Raw genomic sequence first — 21,192 nt, forward strand, 5'->3', positions numbered from 1 at the left:
AGGAGCCAGACTGCTGGGCGGCCGACCTAACTTCGGCACTTCCAGCTGTGTGGCTTTAGGCAACTTCATTCCCTTCTCTGAGCTTCCATTTCTTCGGTCCTGCGCTCTCCCTGCCCTCATCACCACGTTCACAGCAGCTATGCCTTGAGGGGTTGTCGGGTACCAGGCACTGGGTCTGAGCGACACTCGCCCCCTCACCGCTGTGCTCGCCATGGCAGCACGGAAGGGAAAAGTCTGGAAGGTAGTAAACGGTCAGTAAGTGTAACCATCATCATTAGTGTCACTGTTGTGGCTACGTACCCCCATAATGTGAAAGTCTCCACGGCACCTGGGACTTGGCAATCACTGACCCACGCGGTGGGATGAGGGAATGTGGGGGAGCCCCGCCCCTTGGGGTGGCCACCTCCCATCCGAGGCCTCCTAGGACCTCAGCAGCCAGCGAGCTGCGGACAGTGACCAGCAAGGGGGCGGGGCACTGGCCCATCCCCAGATCCCTCGCTGAGCTTTGGAGCCACCAGGACCGGTGTTCTACTCGGCCTCAGTTTCCTCTCTGGCCTCGCAGACGGACTAAGGGGTGCCATTTCCAGAAGCCCCTGGCATCTCAGAGCCCAGAACCTGCGTCTGGGATGTTGACACTGTGTGTGCCTGGCGAGCACTGCGCTGGGTCCCTGTGCTGGGAGGACTGAGGCTCAGGGAGACTCAAGGTCAGGTGGCCAGTCGTGCGTGGACTGGCTGGCTGCATGCCAGGCGCTTGATCCCCCCCCAACCCCGTGCCTTCCGCTCTGCCGGTCATTGGTCATTGCCGGCTCCTGTCGGCTGCCAAGGAGGCTGGACACTCCTTCAGGAAGGGGCAGTTGTCGCCTGGGCCTGGCGGTGTGGGGGGTGGGGGGGCGGGCAGCATCAAAGTGCCCGTTGCCCTGGCAACCCTGGCCTCTGGGCACTTTGGGGAGAACAGCCCTGGGAAGCGGCAGATGGAGGGTGAGGAGGCAGCGCTATCCCTGGCTGGTGTCTGTCCCTGAAACCGGGCACCTATCTGCCCGAACGAGGGGTGAGGCTGCGGTGCCCCCTTGCCCAGTGCTGAGTCACAGGCATCCCCCAGGGTCCCTGCCTCAGCTCCCAGCCCTGCCCCCTTCTCAGCCTCCCTCTGAGAAATCCATGACTCACTAATGGTCCGTCATCCCTAGCCCAGCTAGGGAGGAGGGAGGAGGGAGGAGGGAGGAGTCATCTGGAGGGGGCATCCCCCCCACCAAACACCCAGCACTTCCCCAGGCTCCTCCTCCTCCACACTGGCTGCCTGCCCGCCCTGCCCTGCGAGGAGGGGCCGGGAGCCACCACACACGCATTAGCTCCCTCCGCAGCAGGACCCGGGCAGGTTAATCCTCAGAGGTGAATCTTGAAAGGCCGATCAGCTGCCTGACCCTACCCGGACCCCCGCCTGGCACCAGGTACCAGATCAAGGAGGGAGGAGGGATGGGGTGGAATGGGGACTTGGGAGATCTTGGTATCTGGGTGGGAGCCCAGAGGAGCATTGCTGTAGGGGGGTCTCTAGAGTTGGGGGTAGATGGACAGGGAGATGCCTGGGAAGGGGACAGGGCCTGAGGGGATGAAACCTCTCAGAACCACTAGTCCTGTGTTAGCTGGGGAAACTGAGGCTCAGAGTGGCATATTCACTGGGCACGGGAGGCTGGGTCCGCTCCCTGGGCGGTGAGATGAGTTACTCCTGCCTCCTTGGCACAGAGGGGGAGCCGGGCTCTGAGCGGGAGAGAGAGCCAGGGTCCAGGCTCGGGGAGAGGCTGCGGGGGGCTGGGCACCCGGCCCTCGAGGGCAGTGTCACCTGCAGCTGCCTGGGCTGGGTCCGGCTCTCCAAGCGAGCTTGTCCTCACGGGCGTCCTTGGGAGGAGGTGGTCTTGGCGTGGGAACTCGGGCAGATAGATGAGGAAGCAGAGGCTGAGGGCTGGGAAGCGCACTGCCAGCTAAACCACCAGACCCCCGGCTCCCGCCTGCGGGGCACAGATAGGGCCTTCCCACCCACCCTCCCACCCACCGGGGCGACCCTGTTCCGTCTGGGGAAGCCGCTGGTTCCTGTCCTCCCGCCTCCCCACCAGCCTCCTTCCTGTGGTGCTGAGCTGGGGTCTCCCAGGGCCCCACAGGAGGGAGCTGGCGGGGGGGGGGCATGAGCCCAGGCAGGGCCCCTCTTGCCCCCCCGCCCCCCCGCCCCCTGCTCCCACTTCCCCTCCCTGCCTGGAGCTGCCCTGGACTGGGGCGGCCGGGTGGGGAGCAGTAGTCTCTGTGCTCCAGAGGCCAAGGGAGTTACACATACAAACATTTATTGAGCACCTACTGTGTGCCGGATACTCTGCTAGGGGTGGGGGACATGGCAGTGAATGGGATGAATAGGTGTCTTACAGTCATGGGCCAACCCCAGGGCCCTGTGGGGACCCTGAGGGCAGAGGCTTGGTTCCTTGAGGTGGAGCCTGAGTGGGAAGTGTCATCCGTCCGTCTGTGAGAGCCTGTGAGAGCCGTCTGTCTGTGAGAGCCGCTGCTGGCTGCTGAGTTGGGTCGCAGGACTGAGGCCGGCAGAGGTGAGACTGGCTCCTGGGGCCAGACCTGACTGCGTTAGCTGCGGGGACTGTGAGAAAGAGACCCACTGTGGTCATAGCAGCGCGCGCCTCCTTGCCTCGCCTCTCTCTCTGGGGCTCAGTTGCTGCAGCTGCTAAATGGGCGTATGAGGTGATGATAGCTGCCTGCACCCGTGGCTCCGAGGTGTCAGGTCATGTTTCTGACCCCTGCTCGGTCCCAGCTGCCTTGGCATCCCTCCAGGCAGGGTCTGTGGGGGAGAGGCCATGGGGCAGGGCCAGTCTCCTAGCTGGGACACCCACACCTTGTCAGGGACACAAACAGGACAGTTGGGCTCTGAGGCTGAGGAGTGAGATAAGCTGGAGGAGGCGGAGGGAGCTGCTGCCTCGGAGCCTGGGGCTCAGAGGAGGAGGACGCGGGGCTGGGCTTGGGGACTGGGAAGGAGGGAGAGAGGGTTTAAGTGTGTGTGTGTGTGGGGGGAGGCGATTCCTGGCAGAGGAAAACTGCGTGGGGAAAGGTGTGGAAATAGTGAGGGCCTGGGGGAATGGGGCAGGCGGTGGCACTGGAGACCTGGCACGGGGCATGTCCTGGTGGCTGAGCGCCAGGTGGGCAGCTCTGCTCTGCCCTGCGGGGAGGGGATGGTGGGGAGACTTGCGCAGCTCTGCACACAGGGCCGGCTAGCAGGACGGGGAGGGCCGGGTGTGTGGTGTGGGGCTCATGGTGCGTGCTGGGGGGACAGTGTGTGGGTGGTGGGAGCTGTGCCCGTTTCAGGGGTGCGGGTGGGCTCCCACATGGCACGGGCGAAGAGTCAGGGGCAGAGCGGGTGGGGGCGTGAGGGGAAGGTGACAGTAGAGTTCCAAATCCAATACCACCCCCCCCCCAGAGCTTAGCAGGCTCTGCACCCCCAGCGCCAACGAGGGGCTCTGCGGACCCCTCCTTCTGACTCACAGCAGATGGGGGCGTCACGTGAGCAAACCTGGCAGCTGGGGGATCGGGACCCCTGGGGACAGGCAGATGGCAGGGGCGGAGGGGAGGGAGCAGGGTTGGCACAAAGGGGCCTCTTACACAGGGTGGGTGGGGCGGGTGGGGCGGGTTCAGCGGGTTCTGGCTGGCTCTGCCTCTGCAGTGCTGCCCTCCCCCTCCGTCTCATGCCCCATCGGGAGCCCCTGAGGTTCAGGGGAGCCCTTTGGATTCTGGGGTCAGGCCTGGACAGCTGGGCAGAGGGACCCCGGGTCGGGGAGGAGCGTGGCACATAGTTCCTGACCCCTGCTCGGTCCCAGCCTGCCCTGGCATCCCTCCGGCCCTCAGAGCCTGGTCCCCGGGGCTCAGTGCTCCGCGCCCACCTTTCTTCCTACGAGGCAGGTGTTGGTGCGGAGCCACCTAGAGACGAGGACACTGAGGCGCAGGAGGCTCACCTGTGGGTGACCTCTCGTGTTGGTGGCTCTAGAGTCTGGGCTCTTGTCCACTGAGCTCTCCTGGCCCCTCAGTGGGGAGGGGGCTCCTGGGCCAGGCCAGGTCTGTGCTGGGTGCCCTTGTCTCGAACCCCATCCCTGCTGCTGCCCACATCCTCCAGGACCCACAGAGAGAGCAAGGCCGTTTGCTTGGGGAGAGCCTGGCTTTGTTCCTCTCTGGGTGTGTGAACTTGGGCGCCTGCCTCCGTTTCCTCACCTGGAAAGTATCTGCCTGGGAGCTGTTGTGAGGACGACGGGCTTGCTGTGGCCCGCAGAGATGCTAGCCTTACCACGGTCTCCCCATGGCCAGATGGGCGCACAGAGGCCCGGGATATCTTACAACAGCTCAGGGACTTTCCCTGGCCTCCCACCTAGGGGAGCTGGGGCCACCTGGGCTTCGGGAAGCCCCCCTCGGCCCCCGAGCCTGACTTGAGCTTTGGTGGAGAGGCCTGTGGGTAGGCACATGTTCCTGGGCTGATACGGCTCAGGCGGTTTGTGGTGAGCTTGGCAGCTCCAGGCAGAGATCAAAGCCGAGCCCTGGAGGAGCCGGCAGAGCGGGGCGGCCTCTGCATTAGAGGGAGCCGGCCTTGGGGTGGGGGCCTCGCTGCCCGGAAGCCAGCCCAGCTCCAGTCCCTGAAAGGCTGCAGTTCTGCAGCTAATGGCTCCATGCGGCTCCCCAGGCTCAGGGCCACTTAGCCGACCTCCGAGTGAGCAGCAGTGGGAGGCCAGCCGCCCCAGCCTTCTCTCGGTCCCTCCCCTCCTGTCCTCGGCAGAACTTGGCCTTCCTCCCTGGAAGCGCTGCCCTTACCGCTCTAGGCCCCCGGGGGTAAGCGGGGCTCCAGACTGCTGCCCACCCTCCCAGCCTCCTGGGCCTCCCTGTCCTTACCTGCACACAGGGACGCCAGTGCCGCCCCGGGCAGGGTTGTTGCTGGAATTTGGGGCGATAAGTCACAGCACAGAGCGGACTTACTCAGCTGAAGGCTTTGTCTTTGAAGCTGTGGGGTGGTTGAGTTAGAACTAAGTTCAAACCCTTGAAAAGTGACCTTGAGCCTGGTTGGCCTGGCTCAGTGGTTGAGTATTGACCTCTGAACCAGGAGGTCACGGTTCGATTCCCGGTCAGGACACAGGCCCAGGTTGCGAGCTCAATCCTAGTGTGGGTCGTGCAGGAGGCAGCCGATCAAGGATTCTCTCATCATTGATGTTTCTCTCTCTCTCCTCTCCCTTCCTCTCTGAAATCAATAATACATATATATGTATATGTGTATATATGTGTGTGTGTGTGTATATATATATATATATGAAAAGTGACCTTGAGCAAGTGCCTTACAATCCCTTAGGCTGTGCAATGGGGGTGGAGAGACCTGAACTCCACTAGGATTAACTGTGACAGCCACATGCTGTAGGGACTCTGGGCAGGAGAGCCTTCCCCCACATCCCAGACCTCAGCTCCTCCGTCGCCCAGCTCAGCTGTTCCCTGGGAGAGGCTGCACCAGGCGGGGCGAGCTTGGGGCGGCTTGGTCTGTCCCAGCTCCATCCGCTGTGTGAACTTGGACAGGTGTCCTAGCCTCTCTGTGCCTCGTTTTCCTCCTCTTTGAGATGAGGATGGTAAGGGCACCTTGAGAGGGTTTCGTGAGCCACTTGGTCCTGGGTGCTGAGGATGGTGCCTGGCACACCTCAGGGACGCGGTCACTGCCACCGCCCGGGCCAGCCCAGCCTCCTGTTAGGAGCAGCGGTGAGTGCACCGGGGAGCCATGGCCTGTCCTTCCATCGTCACTGGAAAGGCACCAGGAACCCGCGGCCCTGAGCGCTCTCACCCATTGAGGTCTTGATCGGCCTATGGCACCAGGCTGTTGCCCAGCACTGGGACTCTCTCCTGCTGCCTGAGCCCCAAGGCCTGACCGGCTTGGCCACTGTCCTGGCCTGCAGGGGAGGCGTGAGTTCAAGTGGGGCTGGTTTCCTGGGGCAGCGCTCTGTGGTCACATGTCCGCTGGGCTGAGTTCCCGTGGCCCCCGGGGGCTGCACTGGGTGGCTGACCCCTCTGGCCCTCTGGCTCCCTGGCCAAGTCTGGCCCTCAGGGTGTGACTGACCCTGTGTCGGGGGACAACTGCCCAGACCCACCTGCCTTGTGGGTGACAAATGCGCGGGGTGAACCCCAGGGGCCGCTGGGGCAGTGAGTCACGCCTGGCCCGGCGCCCTCTGCCCGTTGCTTCTCTGGCTGTGTCACCATCGGGGCCTGTGTCAGACCCTTGGGGCAACTCAGACCCAGCCCCCTCCGCCTGGGGCATCTGCCTCCATGACCAACAAAGACGCTCATTCAGTCCCAGGTGCTGTTAGTCCTCAGAGATTTGCATTTTTATCCTCATGGCACAGGTGGGGAAGCGGGTTCCGGGTCCCAGGCCAGTCAGAGGGTCCGGGGGCCTAAACCCGGGTCTCCTCCCTCCCAGCCCGGACCTTTTCCCCACGACACCACCCGTGGAATTTCAATCCAGGCAGTGAGTTCCGTGATGCTCTCATCCCTGCAGGTGTGAAGTGTGGCAGGGAAGTTGTAGAGGGAACTTGGGCACATGTGGGGTTCTTTGTGGCCCCTTCAGCCCTGAGCTTCCCCGGCCCTCGGGGAGAGGCACCCACTCCCACACTCGTCTCAGGGGTTACGTCCCTGGCAGTGCCCCGGCCACTCTCGCAGCATCGGCCAGTGTTCGTGGGCGGGTGGCGAAGCCCTCCGTGGCCTTGCCTGTCACCGTGCCCGGGACTTCCCCATTAGTGCCCCTGATGGCATCTCCCGGGACTCCTACTCGCCCGCTATGGCTCAGAGAGCTGGATGGGAAGCCCAGAAGGAAGTCAGGTCCTCAAGGCCGTGTACTTGCAATAATACTGAACGATTTACTGTACTCAGTATAGAAGGGGACCACCCACCTCGTAAACCGACAGGGAGCTGATGGCGGTCTCCTGGGCAAGTGCGTCTCTATCTCGAGGGACTCCCCCCTCCACCCACCTGCACGTGACCTTGCCTTGGAGAGCGGTGGCGGTGGGCGGAGCCGTGGCAGTGGGTGGGGCCGTTTTCTCAAAGCTGTACTTATCCTTTGTCCCCGTGACCGAGCCTGCCGCACCCGCCTGGGCTCTGCCACCTGCGAGCACATCCCAAACCAGACGGGCGGTGTCTGCTCTCCAGCTTCCGGCTGGGAGTCGAGCATGCCCAGGTCCTGGTGCCTGGACTGGGGAGGGGGTGCTGGGCCGAGGTGCAGCCCCCATGGCCAGGACCAGGGGCAGGGGATGGCATTGCTCCCTCCGGAGACACTGCTGCAGGTGCCAGCATGCCTGGGAGCCCCGCCTCTGCTCCCCAACCTGTTTGGGAGCCAGATGGGCAGCTGCAGTCACTGCTGTCCGGGCGGCATGGGACCGTAGGGGGAGGGGACCGGCCCCTATTCGTGGGCCTTTTGGTCCTGCATGTCCGCCTCCCCGAGGATAGGAAGGCTGGCATGCTGGAGCTGGCGAATGCCCAGAGGGTGGGTGGCACGTGGAGGAGGGAGTAGAGTGGATCTCTAGCTTGTTACTTGGGCAGTCATGCTGCCCCGAGCCGGTTCTGTGACTTCAGAAACGGGCCTCATATTTTGGCCCCCAGCTCCGCGCTGGTCGGCCGCGTTGTGGTTGTTAAGTGGGGATCGTTCGTCTCTTTGGCAGAGACTTGGCTCTGGGCAGCAAGGAGCTAGGAGCTATTGTAAGTACTTTTATTTGTTATTATTTAAAAAAATTTTTTTTTTACTGATTTCAGAGAGAGGAAGGGAGAGACAGAGAGAGATAGAAACATCAGTGATGGGAGAGAATCATGGATCGGCTGCCTCCTGCACACCCCACACTGGGGATCGAGCCCCCAACCTGGGCATGTGCCCCGACAGGGAATTGAACCGTGAGCTCCTGGTTCATAGGTCGACGCTCAACCCCTGAGCCACGCCGGCCGGGCTCTTGTAGGTATTTCTGTTATTACAAGAGCCTAGTGACTGGGGGTGGGGGGGTGGGACCTCGATGCTGCGCCTCGGTTTCTCTGTGTTGCTGCGGTTCACGAGCAGAAGTGTGTGTAAAAGGCCAGGGGTGCCCATGGGTGCCCTCCCTGGCTCCCCGGAGCCGCAGCCCCTCCAGCCCCTTTAAGCACAGGGGCTCTGGAGCCCACAGCCACTGCCTCCCGGCCCAGCAGGCCCTGGAATGTTTTCCAGGACAAGGTTCTACCGAGAACAGCAGCTCCTTTCTTTGCTTTCTCTTCCGCTTCCTCCGGGGGCCAAAAATAGTGCGTGAATGGGACCCAGCTCTGGGCCAGCAGCAAGACAATAGCTGCCTCCTGACCCAGGCAGGCCTCCTGGCTCTGGGCCACGGGGTGGGGGTGGGGGGGCAAGGTGCAGGGGAGGGGGGTGCATGGCCGCTCCGGCCTCATGGCCCCAAGCCCCTGCTGTCTTTCCCATGACCTCTGCCAGAAATCATCCCGCATCCCCTCCATTCCCTTGGGGCTCGATGGCCAAGGGGTTTTCCCGCTGGCGCTGGGAGGATGCTCGGAGGTGCTTGGCTGAGATCTGGGCCCTTAGCCCCCTGAGCACCCCTCCCCGTCTCCCGAGCCGGCTGTTGGTCTGGCGCCCAAGGCCTCGGTGGAGACAGCCCTTGTTCTCCTCTGTGCCCCGTCTGGCACAAGCGGGCCGCCCCATGGCTCTGATTTTCTTTTCCTTTTGACTCAGTGGGACTTTTTAGAGGTCAAAGGGGTGTGCCCTCTGGGGAGGAAGTGAGCTCCCTGTCACAAAGGTGATCAAATAAAGTTTGCACGTCACTGGATTAGTCAAGCCTCAGATGGACATTGAGTCTTCATGTCTCCGGGGAGATCTTGGCTTGAATTCCATACCCCTCTCTTACTGGCGAGGTGGCCTTGAGCGAGTCACAGCACCTCCCTGAGCCTCTGTTTCCCCATCTGTAAGATGGGTTCGGCAGGGCTGACTTTTGCCGAGTGGTGGAAATGGACCTCCAACGTGCTCAGGGTAGTGCCTGGCACACAGGTGGAGTTTCAGAAGCGTGGCCTCTGTTCTCCTCCCTCCCGGACTGGTACTTACTCTGGGACACAGAGAGGAGGGTCTGACCCCCTCTTGGCTCCCAGGGAACTCAGGGGGGAAAAAGCAAGGAGAATCCCCAGCCCCAGAGCTCACTCAGAAGGAAGGTTCCTGCTGGGCTGCGGCAATCTGGGAAGGCTTCCTGGAGGAAGTGGCTCCGTGAGACGCTTCCGGAAAAGGACGGTACACATTCTACACTCATGACAGCCCGTGGTGAGGTTTAGAGAAGTGTCCAGCCTGGGTTGAGGTCAAGGCCACAGACTGGAGCTTCCAGAGCCAAATGCAGCTGACAGTAGGCATTTTTGGTCACAGGGTTAGCCCCCCACTGGGTTCTAAGAAGATTTGGGTTTGAAGTGAACGTTGACAAACTTAGGCAAGTGTTCTCCATAACCTGCTTTCTTAAACCCTGCCCTTCCTCCCACCAGCTCCCAGCCTGGCCTGGCCAGCATCTGAGTGAGTTGGGGACTTGGGTAGGAGACAAGTTAGGGGGCCTGCGCCATGTTGGGTCGGAGCCGGGCAGTGACGTAGTTGCTGAAGCTGCCAACGGTTGCCAGGGAACGGTTGCCAGGGGCTGCTGTCACCTGCGCCCCTTCTCCCGCGCTGGCTGGCGGGCTCTGGCGGCTTGCAGCCTGGCTTCCCATGCTACCCCCTTTGTTTGAAGCTCCATGAGGGTGAGGGGGCAGGGGCTGCGGTCCTCCTCTGGCCTCTTGGACGGAGAAGCTGGCCCAGCACCCCAGCTGCTGTGCCTGCCAACAAGGTGAGCCCTTGGCTCGCTCCAAGCTCTTTCCGTATTTACAGTCCACTTGATTCCCGGGAGGAGTCCAGGTAGGATTCTTCCTGCAACCTCCTCCCTCTCCCCTCCTCCCTCCTCCCTCTCACTCCGGGTCCTGCTCCCCTCTCTTTCCCCAAACCACTTCCCACCCCCTCTTTCCTTTCCCTTCTTCACCCCTCCCCTCCCTTCTATCTTTCTCCTCTCCCTTCTCTTCCTTACACCCCTCCATTTCCCTCCCTTCCCCCTCCCCTTCCCCTCTCCCCCTCTTTCTCTTTTTTCCTCCATTCCCCCTTCCCTCCTCCCTCTTCTACCCAACACTGATAGTGTAGCTGGTGGGTGGGGTGGGGGTGAGGCTGGGATGGCATAAGGGGGGGTGGGGAATCATAGAAGTTGCTGTAAGGGGACTCGGTGCATTTAACACCCCCCAGAACAGGGAGGAAGTGGTTCGGGGTGAGATCTTCACAACTGCACCCCTCCCCTCAGTCACACTCCAGCTGAAATTATTTTCCATCCCTGGGTCGCAGCCCAGGGTCGAAGCCAAGCCTCAGGGGGTCGAGGCCTGCAGAGGGCAGAGCATAGGGGCGGAGCTGGGACAGGTCACCGGGGGTTCTGACAGCCCCAGCACCAGGGCCCTGGGAGCTATTAAACTAACCCCAACGAAACACATTTTTTTTTGGCCATCTTTTACTGTGAAATGCACAGCCTCTTTTATTGCGAATTTCAAAGAGAAGCTTTTTACAGCCAGGTAAGATCCAGGGGAAGCGGGCAGCAAAACCAAGGGCATGAGTCCTGATGGGGAGCGGACCCTGAGGTCGAGCCGCAGCTCTGCCTCTTGCTAGCTGTGTGCTCTCCAGCTGGGGCCTCAGTTTCCTTACCTATTAAATGGGTATAATGGCACTTGTCTCATAAGGGCTTGGGGAGCGTTAAATGTGTTCGCTGTGTAGAGAGCTCAGAATCGAGTCTTGCATTTTCCAAGAGCTGAATGAATGCTAGCTGTGTCGCTGGAGGTAGTGAGCACCCTGCCCACGGGGGTATGCAAACAATCTGGACCTGGTGAGGGTATGCAAACAATCTGGACCTGGTGAGGCTGTGCTGTGTGCTCCGTGAGCTGGATGGGATCTTGGTCTGCGCTTCCCTGGAGGGGGGCTCCGGGGCCCGAGCCTGGCCAGGCCCCCAGGCCTCGTGGGGGAGGACACCTGGCTGGGCGTCCTGTCTGCCCCTGAGCCAGGGGCCAGGGACCTGGAGGAGGAGAAAAGAAAGGGAGGGCTGGTGGTGACCTTGGGAACACCCAGGGTCCTGTGCTTCAAGGACAGGTGCTCTGTGGAGCTCAGGGCCACTGAACGGCAGCCTCCAGGAAGCAGGGGGGCGGGGGGCGCGTCACTGGCCTTGGGTGCGGTGGGAGCACAGATGGGGAAGGGGAACTGAGCCAGACAGCTGAGGTCCGACTGTGGTTCCCCAGAGGAGCCTGGCCAGGAGGGAGGAGGAGGCCGCCCAGCACCGTCGCCCTGGCTGCCGGCTGGAGGTGAGCCCTCCCTTCCCGGTAAGCTCCAGAGGCGCTGGCCGCTGAGAAGGCAGGCGGGGGCCCCCGGGATCGCACCTACTAACTCGCCAGAGGAGGCCCCGGAGGCCCGGGCAGGGACTGACTGTCCCAAAGGTCCAGGGACAGGTAGCCGCAGAGCTGGTTCCGGACCTGTTGTGGCTCGCTCTGGCCACCCTGCCTGGGAGTGGGCATTCCTGGGCAGGTGCTGACTGGTGCATGCCCTGGGGTTTATGGAGTCCGGCCGCAGCGGCTCCTTGGGGGGAGGGCTGGGGCCACTTGGCTGTGGACTGAGCTGGCCTAGAGCGTGGAGCTGACCCTGCACTGCTCATGGAGGAATCTGGTCCCCAGCCCCACACCAGGCTCGGCCGGATCGGGGACCCTCTTAATTCCTCCTCCTCCCTTAGGATCCAGGTCTCCTTAATCCACCATAAAATTCTCAGAGGCTTTGTTTCTCAGCTCCCCAAAGTTCTCGCATCCTCGTGCTCTCTTTCTTTTTCTCTTTCTTCCCCTCCCTCCCTCCCTCCCTCCCTCCCTCCCTCCCTCCCTCCCTCCCTCCCTGTCCATTCCAACATTCTAAGTGTCTCAGCTGCTTGGGGTACGGCGAGGGCCCAGCTGGCTGTGGTTGACTCTAATGAAAGAGCCAACCCTGGGACGGGGCTGGCAGTGCCCTTTCCCCAGGGAGCTAGAGATGCTGGCCGTAGGAGCGGGATGCGCCGCGTGTGCCCCAGGCTCTCCGGGGGACCTCTTGCCTGGAAGTGTCAAGGGATAATGATGAGTGGCCCTGGGGACCATCACCGCCTACAGGGCTCCTGCAGCCCATCTTGTGCCGCTAATGGCCTTGGGGACCGCTCAGGGGAGCGGGCACTGGAGGCCGGGATCGGGGTGCATGTGTGTGTGTGTGTGTGTGTGTGTGTACACAGGCTTCCTATCCGTGTGGTGGCAAGATTTCTGAGAGCTTATTTTCATGTTGGTAATGGTTATCCATGCAAAAGAAATGAAAAAAAAAAGGATGGTAGCATTGAGCTGGGAAACCAAGGCCCATCAAGCTCTGTGGATTTCCTTCCTGCAGGACTTACCAGAACCTTCCGTGTGCTAACAGACAAGACCAGGTAGGGCCTGCATCCCTTCTCTAACTTGGGAAGTAATCCTTCTGAGGAAGTGCTCTGAGGGTAAACTCAGGGGACAGTCCCAGAGGAGGGAAGGGGCTCCGGGGACCACCGTGGCGGCCAGCGCGGCTTTTAAGGTGGGGTGGACTGGAGTCCTGGTGGCTCTTCACTTGCTGTGAGGTCTGGGCCATCGCTCAGCCTCTTTGGACCTCAGTTCCCCTCTCTGTGAAGCAGGGGCACAGTAGCAGGTGCTGCACAGAGTCGGTGAGGGTTGAACGCTTTGCCCAACACCAGCACGATTTGAGCACCGACCCAGAGGGAGCTGCCCCCCCCCCTCTTGCGGGGGTTCCAGGGTCCTTGTCACTGTGCCAGGGAGACCCCTATTCACTCCCATCACCACCCAGTGCTGTTGGTTTTTTTAATCCTCATCCAAGGAGTGAGGATATTTTTTCCATTGAGTTTTAGAGAGGGTGGAAGGGAGGGGGGAGGAGGAGAGAGAGAGAGAAAGAGAAACATTGATGTGAAAGACACACCGATTGGCTGCCTCCTGCATGCACCCCGACTGGGGGCAGCGATCAGACTCGCCACCCACGCCACCCACGTATGCGCCCTTGGCCAGGATTAGAATGGAGCGATCCTGGTGCGAGGGCTGACGCTCTAACCACTGAGCGCACTGGCCTGGGCACCACCTGGTGTCCTGTCCAGCACCGTGTGGCTGGAGTGCGAAGGTTGTCAAGATGGGGATGTGGAGGCCGGAGGCTCAGGGCGTCGGGACCTGCACAGACGTGTCTTGAGGCTGGTATCCCCGCCCGTGCAAAGGCTCGGAGGTGGGAACCCGCAAACCCAGCTCCTCTCCGGGTGGGTGGCTATGTTGGCCCCTCTGGGGTTTTAAGCAAATGCTGCGGTTCCGATAGAGCAGCTGCAGGGGGCAGCCGGCTCCTGGGAGAACTCAGAGTCTCCAACTGGCAGGGGCGCCCCCTCCTCCCCTCCCTCCTCCCACAGGGCCGGGCCAGCTGGACTTGGCCGGGCCTGGCGGCCGCGAGGAGGTGGCTGCAGGCAGGCGAGGCTCGCCCTGGGCCGTGTGTGCGCCAGCCTTTGGCCTCCGCCTGTCTCCGGGGAAGGCTGCTCGCTTCATTTCTCTTCTCCTTTGCTGTAGACAGATTCCTAAAACCTGAAGTCACTGTGCTGCCCCAGCAATGCCAGGTCACCCTTCCTGGCGGGAGGCCCTGTGTGGTCACCCAGCTGGGGCCTTGGTCCCCCCACTTGCGAGCGGGAACAGAGGGAGGAGAGAGAGGCTGGGTGTCTGCGAGCTGTGCTCCCAGGAGCCCTGGGCTGGGGGTGGGGGGGCAGCGCGCTAGGCTGGGAGTGGAGTGTGGCCCTGGGTCCCACGAGGATGAGGGGGCGCCTCCTTTGACACACTGGGTACAGGTGTTTCTATGCAAGGCTGACTTATCAAATAGTTTGTAAACCGTGGGGGGAGGGTCCTCTCAGCGCCCCACCCCCAGGAAGCACCTGCAAGGGGTCCCCCCTGTTCTGACCTAACTGCCGTCCCAGCTGGAGGCTCCTCCTCAGGGCCAGCCCGCCTCACTCGCAGCCTCTTTCCCTTTCTCCCCTCTGCTCCCCGCATGTGCACACGCACGGTAAACGTACTGGTGTGCACACCCACATGCCCACCCACGGGCACACTTACACTCTCCAGGTCTCACCCTTGCCCTCACCCACCCCCTCCCTGTCCCTCTCCCAAGGCCCTCTGCCCGGGGCTCAGGGGGACCCGCCAGCTGCTGATACTGTCCCCCCCTCCCCGCCCCCCACTAGAAGCAGCTGAGGACCAGGTTGGGCCAGGCTGGGGCCGGGTCCTCTCCCCCTGTCCTCCCCCCAGGCTCATGCCGAAGCCTACAAGGGGTCCCTCCCTCCTTGGCTGCCTCCTCCCCACCCGCCTCCTCCTGCCGGCTGTCTTGGGAGGCCCCGTCTAGGTTCCAGAAAGAGTGACACATCTCGCCACCGGGGTGACAAGAGGTTCCGCCTGGACACAGCCTGCTGGCCCCCGGCCCAGGCTCTGCCACTTACCCGAGGAGTGATCTGGGCTGGGCCCCACCGCTCTGGGAGTTTCTCTAGAAAACAGGGCTCCGGGTTTGATCCCAGGCTTGCCCGCCCCCACCCCCCTACCCCCTGTGGTCCCAAGCCTGCAAGGGTTGATCACTGGGACTGGAGGGACGCTTGCTAAAGCCAGCTCCCCAGTCCCAGCCCAGACCCGCTGGGTCCTAACCTGGGGGTGGTGGGGGGGCGAGAGAGGGGGGAGAGGAGGCTGTGAAAATGCATTTTAGTCAACTCCCTTGGGGGGTCTGACCCACACCACAGGCAGGTTTGGGCCCCTGTGATGTGACCTGTGACAATGGGGTTGGGTATTGGTACCCCCCCCCCAAGAGTTCAGAGTGAATTCTGGTGGGGAATGGGGGGTTGGATAGAGCTTCCAGCAGAGGGTGTGTGTGAAGTGACTCTCGAAAGATGAGTGGAGCTGTTGCAGGGATCGCAGGGATCGGAAGGCAGAGGGACAGGCGGTGGGTGTGGGCCGCAGTGTCTGCATAGGGAAGGAGGAGAGGGGCGGGGACCAGGCCCCCAGCATCCTCCTGGAGGGGTGCCTGCCAGGGAAGGCTTCACCCCAGGGCCGCCAGGTCCTGTCCACTCAACTTCCACCTCCATCCTCTGAGGAAATGGCTTTTCCAGGAGCAGGGCCCGGGCTAGCGGTGAATCGGTGACTCGTGGCTGGACACGGTGGGCAGAGGAAGTGACTCAGACCCCGGGGGGAGAAAGTGAGCTGTGGGTCTCTGCCCATGGCCCCCCCCACCCCCCCCACCCCCCCGCGAGATGGGCAGGGCTGGGCCTGAGCTGGAGCCGGAGCCTGAGCCCCTCTCCTGGCCCAGACAAGCCCTGGGTACCCGCTGCTCCCCCTGATCCTGGGGGACCCTGTGACGGTGGCCCCCCTTGTGTCAGGCTGGGCCTAACTGTTCTGCTGTCTGCGTGTGTTTAGGGAAAACCTGAGGTCAGGGACAGCTGCTCTGGGAAGGGAGTTGGGGGGTGGGGGCTCCCCGAGGGGCTCGGCCCCCAAACCCTCTCTCCCAGGCTGGAGCTCTCTGCACTGCCTCTACTGCCCCCCCACTTTCTCTCTCCTTTGTTTGGGGATCTTCCACGCCAAGGGCATGTGCATCCCGGGAGCTTTGTCTGCAAAGAGTTCCCTAGAGCGAGACCCAGGGCCCCGTCTTGACTCCCCCCGTGGCGATCATGGAACAGAAAGCCCTTCTCTAGCCTCAGTTTCCTCATCTGCAAAATGGCCAAGCAGTGGGCCCAGCCTAACAGGGTGGCTCGGAGGATTTCATGGGCTAGTGTAGAGGGTGCTCTGCTGTTATCATCGAGCCTGGCCAGTGCTGTGTGAGGGTAGACGAGGGTCTGGCCTGGGGACCAGCGGTTGGTTGGCTCTAAGAGTATTTGATGGCCGAGGCCTGACCAGCTCTGTGGGTTCCCAGATCCAGAGACCGGGGACAAGGTTCTGGCCACGCGGCCCATGTGGAGGTTCAGGTATGGGGTTCAGCCTGCAGAGCACAGACCCCCTCATTCCCGCTGAGCCAGGTGGGGGCACGTGGGGTGGGGACCAGGGCATCCTGGAGGTGCTGGAGTGTGCGGCCTGCATCATGGGAACTGACTGTACCGCCAAGTGGGCAGCGTGGGGTGGCAGATGTGCCCTCCCCCTGCCCGATCTGGGTTGGGGTCTTCTCCTGTCCCATCCGCTCTCCTGTCCCCCTGGTCCTGTGGGCAGCCTCAGGTCCGGCTGGGAGGAGGGACTTTTCTGGGTGGGGTTTGGGTCTTCCCGTTGGGCTCAGGAAGGAAGCTTCACGCTCTGAGAATTTCCCGGCACGGTGCTGCGGAGGCCACGGACACGGGCTGGGGCCGGGAGGGGTGGGGCGGGGGAGGGGGCGACACAGGAAAGGCCTGTGACAGCCGGGAGATAGATATTTATTTAATACATTTTTATTGATGTCAGAGAGGAAGGAGAGGGAGAGAGAGCTAGAAACATCAATGATGAGAGCGAATCATGGGTCGGCCGCCTCCTGCACGCCCCCCACTGGGGATCGAGCCCGCAATCGGGCATGTGCCCTGACCAAGAATCGAACCGTGACCTCCTCGTTCATATGTCAATGCTCAACCCCTGAGCCACGCCGGCTGGGCATATACAGAGATATTTAGCTGACACAGGTGGCTTCTACCGCACACATGGCCCTGTTCTAAATCCTTTACGGCTATCAACTCATTTAATTCTTGCAGTGACCGCTGAGGTAGGCTTGATTTTTAGTGCTATTTACAACGAGGAAACGGCGACCCTGTCCTGGGACCTAATCTAGGGACAGTGGTCGCTCACTTCGAAGGCCAGTGTGCCAGAGAGATGCGTGCCTGCACAGAGCCAGCTCCATCCTCGCCTGCTGTGCGATGTCAGGAAGTCGTTGGCCCTCTCTAGGCCTCAAATCTAAAAGCCATAACGTTGCCCTGACCGGTTTGGCTCAGTGGATGGAGCGTCGGCCTGCGGACCGAAAGGTCCCGCGTTCGATTCCGGTCAAGGGCATGTGCCTTGGTTGCGGGCACATCCCCAGTGGGAGGTGTGCAGGAGGCAGCTGATCGGTGTTTCTCTCTCATCGATGCTTCTGACTCTCTGTCCCTCTCCCTTCCTCTCTGTGGGGAATCAATAAAATATATTAAAAAAATAAAAATAAAAGCCATAACTTGGTCGGGATGAAGGGGGTCAATGGGGGGGGGGGGCAAGGGGACATCTGTAAGACTTTCAACAATAAAGATACATTTAAAATAGAATAAAATAAATGCCATAACATGGAGAATTTGGGCCACATTCTCAAAGTGATGTGCGAACTACGAGTTCACAGCATAAAGCAGAGGCCACAGCAAGGGAGGCTGCCTGGAAGAGGTGACATCTGGATAGGGAGTCAGAGGTAGACAGCGACAGAGGCTGGCTGAGAGGAGAAGGAAAGGGGGAGGGGGTCCAGGAGGGACATATTTCTGTCCTGGATGCTGCGTTTCCTTCCTCTGGTCTGGGTGCCAGAAGGCAGTTTCAAAAGGGGTCAAAATGTTCAGAGCGGCCACAGAGTGAAACCTTAAAAATCACAACCTAGGAAACAGTGGCCGTTCCCTAAAACACTTTCACATCCTTCTTCTAAGGGGTCCTGTGATGCCACCAGAGCAGGATGATGAGCCCGATTGACCAATGATGGGACTGATGAGGCCCAAGAAATTAGGGGTTCCATTACACGTAGAAGACTAGCTGTAACTTGAGGGGGGCAGGTTAGTTCGAGGAAGGCACGGCCCAAGCAGGAGACAATGAGCTCTTGCCTGGGTCACCCCTCCCTTTAACGCTACCCTCAACTAGGCCATTTAAATGCCACCTCTTCCTGGAAGCCCTCCTTGGTTTCTACCAAACTCTCACTCCTCCCGTGCCCCTAGGTTGCCAGGCTTCCCTTCGTCTGGCCTGTGGCAGGTGATTGCATCTGTCACCATGACCATATGCAGTTCCCCACAGGATGAGGGTTTCTGTCTGCGTCTGGCACCACCCAACTTGGTTAGAGGGCCAAATGGCAGCGGCAAAGACCAAGCCACCTGGCATCTCTCCATGCGTGCCAGGCACACAGGTTCTCTGCCAGGCACCACAGTTCTGACCAGGCAGGAAGAACTCCTGGCTTCTGGGCAAGTCACTTAACCCCCTGGACCTCAGTTTGGCCCACGTCACAGGGTTGGAGAGGATTAATATAGGTACGAGGGTGGGGTGGGCCAGCACAGGCTGGCAGAGAATAGGTGCTCAGCTAATAGAGGCCATGGTGGGTCAGAAGTGCCCCCTCCACCCCGGGGCGGAGGTGGAGGTGAGGGTAGTTGGGCCACCCCCCACTTGAGCCATAAGGTTGAGTGTCTCCCCTTCAGATTGGGACAGTCTCACAGCCGGTCCAGACACCCAGAGCCCTGGAAACTGGCTCCCCCTGGTGGTCACGATGGGAAGCGCCCTTCCCCTCTGGCCCCTGTAGAGGGCGCCATGGACACGCTGATTCTTCACTCTTCTTTCACTTGTTCACCCCACCTCCCTGCTCTCTGCTGTCCACAGAGATGGATTGGGAGGGAGCTCCCTGGCGGGAGGAGGAGGGCGTGCACCATCCTGCACTTCCTGGGAGGCTAGTAAAGGGCGCCCTGGCCAGTGGTGGGAACCAAAGGAGGCCAGGACCTCCAGCAGAGGGATTTGAGGAAGGCTTCCTGGAGGAGGTGTCCTCTGAGCTGGGTGTTGGGGATGGGGATGGTGAGGTTCCTGGGGAGGACTCTGAGAGCCCCCTTTCTCCTGAGTCGCCTCCAGGTGGCGCTGTGGAGCCTTCCCCACCAGATCCTAGCGAAGATGACCCTAGCCTTCCTTGCCCTGCTGGGTCCAGAGGGCCCCATTTTCTGTGACTTCTACAGGGTCCTGTGGCAAGCAAGAGGTGCAGCCAGGGCTTGAACTTGGCCGGGCTCTGGTCAGCCACAGCCTCTTTTTTACCAAAAAAAAAAATTTTTTTTAATTGATTTCAGAGAGGAAGGGAGAGAGAGATAGAAACATCAATGATGAGAGAGAATCATGGACCAGCTGCCTCCTGCACGCCCCACACTGGGGATCGAGCCCGTAACCCAGGCATATGCCCTGACTGGGAATCGAACCCTGACCTCCTGGTTCATAAGTCGATGCTCATCCATTGAACCATACCAGCGGGGCCAGCCACAGCCTCTTGATGCTCAGCTTCTGGCAGGTTTGGGGGGGTCCGCGGGCTCTTTCCACACTTGCCTCCCCACCTCACACCCCCCCGTGCTACACGGCCTCCCCTCTGCAGGGCCGGCTCAGCCTCCCCGTGGGTCAGGCCCCTGGCTAACATCCCTGCTGTCTTTCAGGCAGTGACTTCCCAGGGTGACTCCTAAGGCGGAAGATGGCTGCCCCAGTGCAGGTGCAGACGGGGCCGCTGCTGCTGGGTCTGCTGCTCCTGGTTCAAGGTAGGCTTTCCTGGGACGGCTGGGACTGGCCTCAAAGGCCCCCATGCCTAGGCCAGCGGCCAGTGCACCCCTAAGCCGTTGGGCAGGCACAGGCCTGCAGACACAGCTTAGCAATAGATGGTACCTTTGAGAAAAGAGAAAGGTTCCCCCTTCTTTTTTTTTTTTTAAAGAATAGTTTATTGATTTTTAGAGAGAGGAATGGAGAAGAGAGAAACATCAATCGGCTGACTCCTGCATGCCCCCTACCGGGCACTGAGCCTGCAACCCAGGCATGTGAGCTGACTGGGAATGGAACCAGCAACTTTTTGGTGCACGGGACAACCCCCAGCCAACTGAGCCACACCGGCCAGGGCAGAGCACCCCCTTTTCTCTGGCAGATGTAGTTTCCCGATGCACAGCTTGGGGTGGGGATCATGGACTGGGAGCCCACTCTGGAGCCAGAGCTTCCTTGTGCAATGCCCAAAAACCTGTCTATAGCAGCACGGCCTCATCAAATACCCGATCGCTATTTTAAAATGCTTTGCCTTAGAAATGATGACTTTTGAGTTCCTTCTTTTCATATTTTGAAGCCAATGATTTTTGAGCAAGGTCACTCACATTATTTGTAGGCCCTCTAAGGTACTGACCTTTGAAATGTGTGTGGGTCCCAGATACTGGGCCCCTGTGTTCTGGTCCCCGGGCCTGCCCCTCCCATGGCCCCTGCCCCAGAGTCCCATCTGCAGTGTCCGCCTCCTCAGGTGCCCAGGCTGGGGGCTTCCGGGAGGACTTCCGCTTCTGCGGCCAGAGGAACCAGACGCAGAAGAGCAGCCTCCGTTATGAGCGGTGGACACAGCTGCGCATCTCCATCGAGAACTCGGAGGAGGCCCTCACAGTCCACGCCCCCTTCCCTGGAGTCCCCGGGGCTTCCCACTTCTTCCCCGACCCCAGGGGCCTCTACCATTTCTGCCTCTCCTGGAACCGCCACGCTGGGGAATTGCACCTGCTCTACGGCAAGAACGACTTCCTGCTGAGTGACCAAGCCTCCGGCCTCCTGTGCTTCCAGGGCCAGGAGCCAATCCTGGCCCAGGGCCCCCGGATGCTCGCCACCTCTGTCAGCTCCTGGTGGAGGCCTCAGAACACCAGCCTGCCCAGCGCTGCCGGCTTCACCTTCTCCTTCCACGGTAAGCCAGGCAGGAACAGCTTGTGCAAAGGCCCTGAGGCAGGGAAGGCAGAAGAACGCAAAGCAGGCTGGGAAACGGACAGGCTCTGAGGTCCGCTCATGGAGCGGGGGCTTCGTTCACAGGCAGTGGGGAGCCACCGAAGGTGCCTGAGGAGGGGGAGAGTGTAATCCAAGGTGCGCTTCGGGAGATTTGTGGGAAGGGAGCGGTGAGGGTGGAGGGGGCCAAGTCCCATCCGGAGGCTGCGGGAAAGGCCCAGGTGAAGGAAGATGGAGTCTGAACAGGATGGGAACAGAGCGAATGGAAAGAAGAGACTGGCTGTCAGGAGCCAGAGGATGTTTGTCCCCATTTCACAGAGGGGGAAACTGAGGCACGGAGAGGCACAGGCCCCCCACCCCTCACATGTGCCCATCCCTGTTTGACCACCCAGTCTGCAGCTCTGGGGTGCAGGG

The 21,192-nt window shown here is 61.1% G+C and overlaps 1 protein-coding gene across 1 annotated transcript in view; it reads left to right on the top strand.

The window, feature by feature from the left end:
- The first annotated feature begins 1,286 nt into the window (after nucleotides 1–1,286).
- Nucleotides 1,287–21,192, top strand: part of ADGRG1 (adhesion G protein-coupled receptor G1) — a 27,239-nt gene continuing 7,333 nt past the window's right edge. The window contains exons 1-3 of the mRNA XM_023746273.1: nucleotides 1,287–1,445; nucleotides 19,485–19,583; nucleotides 20,321–20,826. Of these exons, the coding sequence (XP_023602041.1) occupies nucleotides 19,520–19,583; nucleotides 20,321–20,826 (570 nt within the window). The 5' untranslated portion in view covers nucleotides 1,287–1,445; nucleotides 19,485–19,519. The remainder of the gene's footprint in view (nucleotides 1,446–19,484; nucleotides 19,584–20,320; nucleotides 20,827–21,192) is intronic.

The sequence above is a fragment of the Myotis lucifugus genome, unplaced genomic scaffold, assembly GCF_000147115.1.
Source record: "Myotis lucifugus unplaced genomic scaffold, Myoluc2.0 scaffold_648, whole genome shotgun sequence".
NCBI classification, from domain to species: domain Eukaryota; kingdom Metazoa; phylum Chordata; class Mammalia; order Chiroptera; family Vespertilionidae; genus Myotis; species Myotis lucifugus.